At 44.0% G+C, this 11871-nt stretch overlaps 1 protein-coding gene across 1 annotated transcript; it reads left to right on the plus strand.

The window, feature by feature from the left end:
- The first annotated feature begins 1291 nt into the window (after positions 1–1291).
- LOC115168881 (WD repeat-containing protein on Y chromosome-like) lies at positions 1292–11760 on the plus strand. The gene is made up of 17 exons (XM_029724406.1): positions 1292–1469; positions 1774–1841; positions 2022–2170; positions 2358–2495; positions 2708–2815; positions 2951–3178; positions 3284–3354; positions 3532–3736; positions 5111–5329; positions 5528–5662; positions 5815–6030; positions 6175–6324; positions 7242–7410; positions 7918–8050; positions 8303–8474; positions 8693–8791; positions 11174–11760. Exons 1-17 carry the CDS (start codon positions 1426–1428, stop codon positions 11405–11407), a joined length of 2538 nt encoding a protein of 845 aa, XP_029580266.1. The 5' UTR covers positions 1292–1425; the 3' UTR covers positions 11408–11760.
- The last annotated feature ends 111 nt before the right edge of the window (positions 11761–11871 follow it).

Genomic DNA, 11871 nt, shown 5'->3' on the forward strand with positions numbered 1-11871 from the left:
CTAAGCATTCGAAATGTAACGAGTACTGTTGGGTGTCAAGGAAAATGTATGGAGTAAAAAGTACAGATACCCCAAAAAACGACTTAAGTAGTACTTGTAAGTATTTTTACATAAGTACTTTACACCACTGCTGATAGGGCGTTGTCTAGGACTTTCAATTACTGGTATGACATTGGCTACAGGGCATCACACATGTAGATAAAACATCAGGTCAGTCGAAGGGATGATCTGTTAACGATGCATTTTTGTTGTGTAAGGCTAATTTCCCACTGTCTGTGTCTGTCTATGTCTGTCCAGGTCAGATGGAACCAAAGCAGTGTTTTCGATAGGGGACATTGAGGGTTATGTGTCTGTCTTCATCTCCAGTGATGTGCTCCAGTATGGACTGTTCAACAGCGGGGCCTTTAAGTCTGGTACTAACCCTCCCTGTCCTGTTCCAACACTCCCTTCACTGTACATAATTAAACCCTTTCTCTTCACCTTATGATGGTTCTCAGCTAGTTGGGTGGATGGTTACCCTCTCTCTCTCTGTCTCAGGGGGGAATTGCCGCATCCCTGTTCCAGCTCTGTTGAAGAACACCTCCAAGTATTTCCTGTGTTTCAAAGTGGTACGTTGCTTTACAAAGGCAATTATTCTGGTCAGTCTAAGAGCAGGAATCTGTGCATGGTTTTGTTATAGCCCAGCAGTAACACTTGATTCAAATATTTAACTAATTAAGGTCTTCACTTACAATTATGCTGAATTAGGGTCTGTTACTGTAGGCTTTTGAATGAATGTCTACCCAACAGTAGATCTTTAGGACTGGAATGAAGATTTGGGTGGATGGTAACCCTCTCTCCTGTTCCAGAGTTTTGCAGAGATGTAAAGGATTTGATGAAAATAACGTTAATGATAAGGTCTCTATTTTTATAATAGTCAACACAGTTTTACATCTGTTGGAGAGGAAGGAAAAAGAAAGGGATGACAGCATTGTGAGAGATGGAGAAGGGGATGGGGTTATGGAGAGAGTGTCTCTACCTCTGTGATGGATCAGTCTGTCACAAAGGGACTGTCCCATTACCCATCTGTGACCCTATCACTGACTAATACATACTAATCAGGTCGAAGATGATAGCCTGCTTGTCAGGAGGGAGCCTGGGGCCGGAAGATGGACTGATCGACTTCAGTAGACCACATACTTCCATTAGACCACATGTGCCTTCATTTCCCTCTCAGCAGCCTTTATTACACTACTCTATTGCCTATTTATTACATTGGTCTCTTATTTTATCAGTATCCCACCTTTTTCACACCGTTACTGTATCTCTTATTTTCATGCCTCTGTGCCACCCCCCCAGGCCCTGCACAATAACTGGTGCCATCAGATCCGCTTTCTACCGGAGTTAAACGCTGTCGCCACCTGCTGTGCATCTGACCAAACTTCCATGGTTCTCACCACTGTGCCCCACTCTCAGAAGGCTAAAATCCAGTATGTTCCCCCTGCCCTGCACACAGTGCATGCTCCTTCATAGTGGTCCAGGAACTCTCTCTTCTACCTTATTCCACTCACACATATCTGTATCTCTGTCGACCGTACAGAGGAACAGGGCCCATATTCACAAAGCTTTTTGAGTGCTGATCTAGGATCAGCTGCCCTTTAAAAGTCCTACTTTTAAGACACTGAATAAGAGTCCTGATTGTTACAGTAGCATTTTGCTCATTTTCACAAAAGTACTAAATGTTTAGGAATACAATTTGTTTCCAAAAGTGACTGTGTTCTTTCTCCATCATAGCAACTCATTCTTTCAGCTGAGGAAGGGAATCCTCTGCTTTGACTACTCTTCCGAGTTTAACATTCTGGGTAAGAGATTGATTAGGATGAATCCTCCTTCACTAAAGTCTAATAATAAGGCAATTAGTAATTTGGGTTATGTTTGTGCAAAAATATCAGCAGTCTTTTTTCACCACCTACATTTTTGTTTCTTACATTTTTATTTTTTACTGTCAAGGGTTGTGTTTTCAATGTGAATCCCTGTCATAGTGACTGGAGGCTTTGACCGCATTGTGAGGATATGGAACCCGTACGTGAACAACTGTGCCACCTCTCAGATGAAGGGCCACTCCACAGCCATCACACACATTGTGGTCAACAGCAGCGACAACAAGATCATCAGCATCTCCAAGGACAAGGTCTGTCTGGGGACAAACCTGATCTACGGTCTCTGGTTACTCGGTGATCAGGATTACTTGAAGTCATGTTATGAGAAATGTGATGAGCAAGAATTGCCATGAATGTAAGAGAAGCACTGCTTGATTTCACGCATATGATCACACTGTTTTCTTTCCTATTCTCTGTCTGTGTCTCTCTTGGTCTCAGAATGTGCGTGTGTGGGACCTGCAGGACTGTGCCTGTCTCCAGAACATCCACTCCAGGAATGTGACCATGAGTCGCTTCCCTATCTCCAGTGTCCACTACAACAGAGACACCAACACCCTGGTGCTGGCCACCTTCCTGGTAGGCTCCCCACCTTGTTCATTCACACACTGTAGGACACATAAAAGGGTAATCAAGGCCCTAGGAAGATTAGCGGTGGATTAGTGGTCCGCTAATGGGCATCGCGGAAGCCATGCAAATGCGATTTATTGTCTCACACAAATATGTTACAGCTACTCTAGCATCAACAGCGATGCTTTTTTTTGCCTATTATAACGGCAATCTTTGTGCAGATAGGGGTTCTACATGGAGTGGTGGATGATGTGGATACTGTTCACAAGCTACAGACATCCCATGAGCAGCCCCTGTGTACAGCTCTCTATAACACCAACTTCAAACAGGTGAGTTGTTGGGTATACTCTAAAACACCAGGATGCTGGATGAATGAACAAATAACTCATTCATTAAGAGATGAATGAAAGAACAACGTTCTGTCCCATTTGAACCCCAATGTTCCTGCCTTCTCTCTGTTCCAGGTAGTGAGTGGCTGTCATAACGGCGTGGTGAGCGTGTGGGAAATCCTGACTGGGGAGAAGATCATGCAATTCCAGACATCCCCGGAAAAGGCGGTGGAGGTGACGGCCATGACTTTTGACGGGCCCAAGCGCCGCCTCATCACGGGGTCCAAGGATGGTAGCCTGCGCCTGTGGAACTTCAACAACGGAGCGCTACTAGCTACACTCCCCATACTGAATGATAACGAGGTAGAAGTTACGCCTAACTACAGATCAGGGATCAGTAGCTAGCCTACCTTCCTTCAGCCGTATCCAATAGGGGGATAAGAAAATCTGACCCTGCTCTTTTTCCAGGTGACGGGGGTCATTTACATCAACCAAAGGATATATGTGTCTGGCTGGAGCAAAAGGGTCATGTGGTACTTGTGAGTACACCTCCCATCGATACCATGTGTCAGTAAAGTCTGCAGGGTTAAATGTATACTGAGCAATGTGACGACATCATACACTTCGGAACAACTTCATGCTGGATGATGTTGTATTGCTGAGTGTACCTTTTTAAGTCTCCTCTGATGGAGTGTGGTTGTTGCTGTGGTTGCCAGGGATGTGAAGGAGGATATGGAGATGGAGTACAGTATCTGGAACCAGTACCATGCCGAGGATATCTACTCCATGCATGCCCACGGCAACAAGATGCTTGTGACCGCCTCCTACAGTGGTGACATCATCGTATGGAACATCGACTCGGGGCGGGCCTTCTGCCGCTTCAACGCCTGCGAGAGTTCGCGACCACTGCTGCCCAATCGGGTGAGGGGATAGTGATCATACTTACTTTTTGACCAATCCCCTAGAACAAGGGGTTTCAAACTGGGGTCCATGGCCCCTAGGGTACGCAGAGGTACTGCAGTGGGTCAGCGTAATTTTTTTTAAATATTATTTTTATTATTTGGACAAAGTATTATTTTATGAATATTTCTAGCTACAACAGAATGCCATTTTTATGTCTGCGTCCAGTTTGAAGGAAGTTATATGTAGTTTCACGAGCCAATGCTAACTAGCGTTAGCGCAATAAATTAAAATCGACAAACAGTTAACATGCCACAATCTCGAATTATCCGTTTAATATGGAGGAAATTGGTCACTAATTCTTAGGCGGCCAGTTTAAATGGTAATTTTCAGTGTTAACTTAAACAACCAAATACAGATAGAAAGCATCCAGAAAAGATATTGAACTATATTTTTTTTTTTATAATACCATTTTTGAGAACTAACAATGCATAGAATTGTAGGAAATTGACTTTAAAACTGCAAAATTGTCTCTCAGCTCTATGCCAAACTGTGTAGAATTGCTAGATGTTAGCTTCAAAACTGCTAAATATTTTCTCAGCTGCCAAGATACCTTTCTAGCTAATAGGTTATGTTAAAGTTTACACTTCCTCTTCCAATTAAGTGTGTGGAGGTCAAAATAATGAAACTGTGTTGTACCAAGTCTATTCATTTTAAAATGTTGAGTACTTCTACTTGCCATTATCATTCACCTGATAATCAATCAATCAATCAATCAAATGTATTTATGAAGCCCTTTTTACATCAGCCGAAGTCACAAAGTGCTGTACAGAAACCCAGCCTAAAACCCCAAACAGCAAGCAATGCAGATGTAGAAGCATGGTGGCTAGGAAAAACTCCCTAGAAAGGCAGGAACCTAGGAAGAAACCTAGAGAGGAACCAGGCTCTGAGGGGTGGCCAGTCATCTTCTGGCTGCGCCAGAGATTTATAACAGTACATGGCCAAGATGTTCAAACATTCATAGATGACCAGCTGGGTATTATAATAATCATAATCATCATCATCACAGTGGTTGTAGAGGGTGCAACAGGTCAGCACAGTAGTAAATGTCAGTTGGCTTCTTATAGCCGAGCATTTAGTGTGAGAGACAGCAGGTGCGGTAGAGAGAGTCGAAAACAGCAGGTCAGGGACAAGGTAGCACATCCGGTGAACAGGTCAGGGTTCCATAGCTGCAGGCTACAAGACGCAAGTTTATTTATTTTTTGCTAACATATGATGGGGGTCCCTGGGTTGCTAGTTTGCCTGGGCAGGGGGTCCCTGGGCAAGTAAAGTTTGAAAACCTCTATGCTAGAAGGCTAAATTATCATGTTTTTGTTGCCCAATCCTGCCTTCCAGGTCATTGACAGGTCAGCTTTTGACAGATTTGAGGCGTCAGAGTCTAAGGGCTCGTTTGATGAGAGCGAATGGACAGATTCATCAGAGGACAGAGGGGAGCCCACAGTCTCCCCGTCCAGCCAGGGGGTCTCAGTGGGGCCCGGTGCACCCCAACCTCATCCCCCCTCTCCTCAAGAGGACAAGGACAGCTCTTGCAGCAGCACCCCTGAGATGATCCAGGTGAGACATTCTGACCCATAACTGCTGACCAGGGTTAAGGTCCATTCATAAAGTGAATTGAAAAAATAAATCGCTGTGTGTTTTCAATGAGGATGTATTATTTGCCTGAATTAAAAACTGAATTGACCCCAAACCTGCTTCTAAACCTCCCATTGGCTTCTCTCTTAGTTGATATTTGACCTTGTTTGACCCCTCCAGGAGGAGGAGTCAGGCGCTGAGAAAGAAAATGAGAAAACTCATCAGAAGAAGTCGCCAAAGCAGCGGCGCAAGAGCGGCAAACCTCAGCCGATCAGTGCAAAAGAGTTAGAGAAACCCAGACTGGCTGTGGAGAAGGTATGGGCTAATGGACCAGTCAGTGAGAGTCTGTGGATGCAGCATTGTACACCCTCAGACACTGAGCAATATTCCCACGACAGCAGATCAGGTCACAATGATGTAACAAGTACCAACAAAGTTGTTGAACACACACAAATCCCCTCCTTCAGGCTCTTTTCCTGGGAACCAGGGAGCGGAGCCCTGACACAGCCATCCTGCTGACCAGTGCAGCTGACGGCTACGTGTACGCCTGGTCCATCCACCACCTGGGAGGGCTGCTGGGCAAGTTCCGGGCGGTCCACTCCGAGGGCACGGCCATCAGCACCATGTCCACTGATCTGCAAGACCAGATGCTGCTAACTGGGGACAGCACCGGCTACATCATGGTTGGTCGGAAGAATCATAGAGGATTAGTAGTGCAGACGTTCCCATATCAGAATGTTACGATATATGACAATATGGTTGTTTAGCTGCTAGCAAACGCTTATCCGAAGCAACTTACAGTTAACACTTTGTATCCCCCTCCCCAGCTGTGGGACATAGAGAGGTACTGCTTCTGTATGCAAGGGGAGCGGGAGGGGATGGCCCCTCTGGAAAAGGCCATTCATCTGCCCAGCCTCATCCCCAGGTACTGTAAGGTGACTGGGCCTCGCAGGATGAAGGTGGAGAAGAGAACCGAGGTGCAGCATAGAGAGAGAACATACTAGAGTAACACGTTATAAACCTTTCTAGCATTCTAATTTGGTGGGTGAGAGTAGGAGGAGATAGATGGTTACAAAATCAGTATTGTTCTGTATGGCACACTGTAGTGAAATGTTTTGCAACAGAAGACTGATACCAGTGTTATGCAAGTTTCTGTAGCACATCCTCCATTTTAAAACGTTTTCTCTGCTTCGTGCCTACCGCACACAACCCTGTTCAGGCAAATATTACATGTTGATTTCAGTGGCTTTCTGGGAAATAAGTATTGAAAATACATAGCAACAAATCCATTGTTGCTTTCTCACTGACTAATTAATACACACTGAGTGTACAAAACATTAAGAACACCTTCCTAATATTGAGTTGCAACCTCTTTCGCCCTTAGCACAACCTTAATTTGTCAGGGCATGGACTCTACAAGGTGTCAAAAGCGTTCCACAGGGATGCTGGCCCATGTTTACTCCAATGCTTCCCACAGTTGTGTCAAGTTGGCTGGATGTCCTTTGGGTGGTGGACCATTCTTGATACACATGGGAAACTGTTGAGCATGAAAAACCCAGCAACGTTGCAGTTCTTGACACAAACCACTGCGCATGGCACCTACTACAATAAAGGCACTTGAATATTTTGTCTTGCCCATTCACCCTCTGAATGGCACACATACACAATCCAATATTTCAATTGTCTCAAGGTTTAAAAATCCTTCTTTAACCGGTCTCCTCTCCTTCATCTACACTGTCATGGAAAGAGCATATGTTCATAATATTTTATACACTCAGTGTACATGGATATTATTTTCACCACATTATCCATTTAATTCCAATCAAAGAGGATTGTAGAGTTTATAACCCTGTCTCATTTATTAATGAATTCTTCACGGTTTCCACTTGTCCAGGTGGTGGATGGCTGGAGCGTCTCCCTTACCCCTCCGCCCCTCCTCAGCTCCTGGCGGGGTCACCTGAAGGGCATCGTTAGTCTGGAGTACGTGGAACGTTTCCGCCTCATTGTCACCGCCAGCCTGGACTGTAATGTGCGACTGTGGACCATCGCTGGCAGCTACATAGGTATGGTGCTCTCATATGGGCCTGTTGCATTCTCTTTTTTACATTTTACCAGACGCTCTTATCCAGAGCGACTTCAGGAGTAATTAGGGTTAAGTGCCTTGCTCAAGGGGACATCAAAAGTTTTTCACTTAGTCGGCTCTGGGATTTGACTCTGCAATCTTTCGGTTAGTGGCCCAACGCTCTTAACCGCTAGTGTACCTGCTGCCCTGTGCTCTTGTTTCAAAAGCACCTAGATGGAAATTGTATCATTTCAAATCAAGTTTTATTCGACACATGCTCCGTAACAGTGAAATGCTTTTAGGACACTGGGGGGGGGGGGGTCTCTATCAGTGGGGGTCTTGCTATCAGTCTTTTTAAAAATATTTGTTTATTGAATCACATCTGTACAGTGAAATATAATCACAATACAATGTTTGAGCTATCAGTCATAATAGAGGATAGATGCACATGGCTGGTTGGAGGCTAGGGTAGCGGTAATGTCACGCTAACTAGAAGTGTTTCCTTCAGGCACGTTTGGCCAGGCCCAGTGGCGTGTGGGAGACCCCCATGCCTTCCCCTGGGAACTGCCAGTGGACCTGAGGAGGGTTGGCTCCTGCCAGACCCTCAAAGTGCTCAACCAGGGAACACAACCCCACTGGAAGTGAGTCTCAAACCCCAAAGGGCAAAGTGCAACCTGGGAGTTTTTGGTCTCACTGTGACTCCTCTATTGTGAGTGCATTGCTGAGCCATTGGTTTTTGATGTAAACATGTCCTACTATACAGTAAGCCTACATGCTTTTCCTATTTCTTGTATTGTGTGTTGTGGCTCTAAGGTTTTACATTTCAAATGCTGCACACATTGCCCACCTGTGACGATAAAGATATACTGAACTGAGCCCAAAAAACTAAACAGCTGTGCCAAGCGTATCCTGGAGACACTGACCCAGCAGAAGCTCCGGCATACAGCCATGGCCAGCACTGCCTCTGACCTGCAGGAGCTGGTGCCAGCCGACCCACGCATCGCCCAGTACAGCAACGACCAGATCGAGGAGACCTGGCAGCACTGGCAAGAGAAGGGCAAACAGGTGAGTGGCAGGAGGATGACAACGGGGTACTGGATAGTGGGGATACGTAGGTGCTCCATATATAAGGCCAGCGATATCACATTGAATTGTTAGTTCCACAATCTTACTTTCAAATCAATCAAATTTGATTTGAACGTTATATAGCACTGTAAGGTGTGGTTGGGTTTAGGTGTGAGAGAGCATTACTTACTAATCTATATGTTGTATTTACCCTGTAGACGAGTGCCATCCTGGGGCTTGCCTACAAGCAGAAAGTGAGGCACCACCTTCCCTCCTGTCCCCCGGACCTCCAGGTGTCCTTTAGCAGCCGAGAGCAGGTGGGAGCTTCCCATTTTTACCATGACCATTTCCTTGTTCCTCCGCATGAGACTATTAGGGTTGGGGTAAATTCCACAAATTCAATTCTTATTCAATTACCTCCCAGCTGTCGCATAACGTTCTAAGAACCATATGTTTCTTAGAGCTTGGTGAGCGTGTGGTTATCCTATGGTTATTTTACATACAACCTTCCCACAGCATTCTGGGAATAGTGCAGGATACCCAGCTAGCACATAATGTTCTGAGAACCATATGTTTCTTAGGTGGGAATTTTGGTACTTCAAAACAAATAATTGTATTTGTTACGTCGAATACAACAGGTGTAGACTTTACTGTGAAATGCTTACTTACGAGCCCTTTCCCAACAATGTAGAGTTAAAAAATAGTAACACAATAAAATAACAACGAGACTATATTCAAGGAGTACCGGTATCGAGTCAATATGCGGGGATAAGAGGTAGAGGTAATACAGTAAATGCAATGTTATCAACACATAGAAACCATGTATTTGATACCGTTCCACTACAGCCATTACCACGAGCCTGTCCTCACCAATTAAGATGCCACCAACCTCTTGTGATATGTAGGTAGGGGCAGGCAATCAGGTTTGATAATAAACAGAGTAGCAGCAGCATATGTGAAAAAGTGTGTGCGTGCATGTGGCGTCAATATGTGTGCGTGGGTGGGTGTGTGTTGGAGTGTCAATGTAGTATGTGTGGGTAGAGTCCAGTGAGTGTGCATAGAGCCGGTGCAAGAGAGTTAGTGCAAATAAAAAGCGGGTCAATGCAAATAGTCCGGGAAGCCATTTGATTAACTGTTGAGCAGCCTTATGGCTTGGGGGTAGAAGCTATTCAGGAGCCTTTTGGTCCCAGACTTGGTGCTCCAGTACCGCTTGCTTCAGCATAACGTTTCCTCGTGGTTCTATTTTAAAGTAATGTTCTCATTGTTCTGAGAACATTTAAGAAACAAAGTTTTTCTGTGGGAATTTCAGTACTTCAGCATAACGTTTTCTGCAGGTTTCCTCGTGGTTCTATTTAAAGTCATGTTGTCAGAACATTAAGAACTTTCCATAAAAAGAACATTCTAAGAATGTGATTTAAAAACATGCATTCCATTCTCAGCATCAACAAAACACTCTATCCTCCATCTTAAGTGTGTTCAGGTGTGTTTGCTGCGCCCACTAATTTGCCGCGCCTGATCTTAGAGTGCTTATTTCCTTTGAAATGGGGTCTGTTTTGAGTAGATTAAAATGAACAGCTTTGTATGACTTTTAAGAACACCATCCTGGTGGCACAGTGGACTAATTCCAGGTATATAGAAGAGATCATAGGTTTGAATCTCACTGACACGTGCCACAATAAAAAATAAATGTGTTTGCATGATTAATACATAAGCAAATTAATTTCTGTGTCTTATCTGTGCTTGGAGTTCAAAACAGTTAACCCAAACAACGTTAGCAGTGTCTTATTGAAACATTCAGTGAAAGTTAAGTTATTCAAAAACCTTCAAATAACTTATAATTTCCGTTCTCAGAACGTTAAAACTTCCCAGGAAAACGTTCTGGGAACCATAGTAAAATGTTCTGACTTCCCTGCAACCTACAAATGAATGTTCCCAGAACAGGCAAAACATGTTTTATTTCCATTCTCAGAACGTTTAAAAAAAACGTTCAGTTTCACCGGTTAGGAAACCTATGTCTTCGCTCCCTGAACCAATGGGAATCCAAAAACGTGCGTTCCCACAACTTTCAAGGAACCAAATGTGCTAGCTGGGCTCTCCCTGTAAATTCCATTTTTTAACTTAAAATTCCAGGTCAGTCTTTGAATTCAGAGAATTAATTTCCTCTCAATTCCAATGTTGGGTCAATTCCGGCAATAATTAAATTCCCAATTCAATATCCCCGACAATTCCACAAATCCCAATTTGAATTAAATTCCCTCAGGCTTTCAGGCTGATCATGTCACTGTTCAGACTGCCTAGCTGGAAATATATAAAAAGATGTTGAAATTATTTAACACCTGCAGTGAATTGTTTTTTATACTAAGGTCATTAATTTCAATTACTGGGAAATGTACAAATATTCAATTCCAAAGATTAAATGTTTTTCCCAATTCAGGGAGTCTAATGTAAATTCCATAACTTGAAGATTGTTAATTTGAATTTAATTCAATGTGAATTCTCCACTTCATTAGTGACTTCAACAATTTTAATTTCTAATTAAACAGGAATTGACCCCAACCCTGGAGGATTTACCTCATAATGTCACATTATATACAGCAAGACTCAATGCTTGTCATAGATGTAAAGCCTCACAGGAGACAAACATACAAATTCTGTGTGTATTCAGCTCCTACTCTAACATTCTTCATTGTCCATTGAAGCTACGGGTGTACAAGTCGATGCCCTGCACATCCCTGCTGCCCATCATCCAGCCTCCGGTGCCTGAGCTACTGAAGGAGCAGCAGCAGAAGACCCAGGACGGGGCTGACATGCTGGGCAAGCAGAAGAGGAACAACAAGCGTGGCGCTCATGTACGCTTCAGCTCGGCCAAAGGGGCGCGCAGGAAGTCTATTGCTCCCAAACAGCAGACCAGGGGAGGCAGCAGCATCGCCTAGGGAACTGAGTAGCTGCAATTGTCCATTGGTTTTACCTGTTATTTCTCTGTTTCTGGATGAACTGTTTCAATACACAATTTGTGTAATTACTGTGATGTTATTCAATTGTTTTAATTGGCACCACAGTTTCACTGTCTACCACACACAGTGGTGACAACCTTCGAGTGGACTTAGGGCTCTCAGTTATCTCCAGTGGCATCCTCTTTATGACCTCATTAGCACAAAACACTGACCCCTGGTGATGCATGCTTCACACACTGTTGGGGCCAATACGTAAGCATTTCACTTTAACTTCACCTGTTGTTTACAAAGCATGTGACAAATAAAAGTTGATTTGCACATATACCCACACACACCTGATGAGAGGAAAGTTTATCAATAAAAATACCCTTTGAGTGTGAAAGTATCTTTCAAACGTCTAATGTAATCGTCATCGTTCTCCTCAAATATGATTGGCTGCTGCT

The sequence above is a fragment of the Salmo trutta genome, chromosome 30 (assembly GCF_901001165.1).
Source record: "Salmo trutta chromosome 30, fSalTru1.1, whole genome shotgun sequence".
Lineage (NCBI taxonomy): Eukaryota > Metazoa > Chordata > Actinopteri > Salmoniformes > Salmonidae > Salmo > Salmo trutta.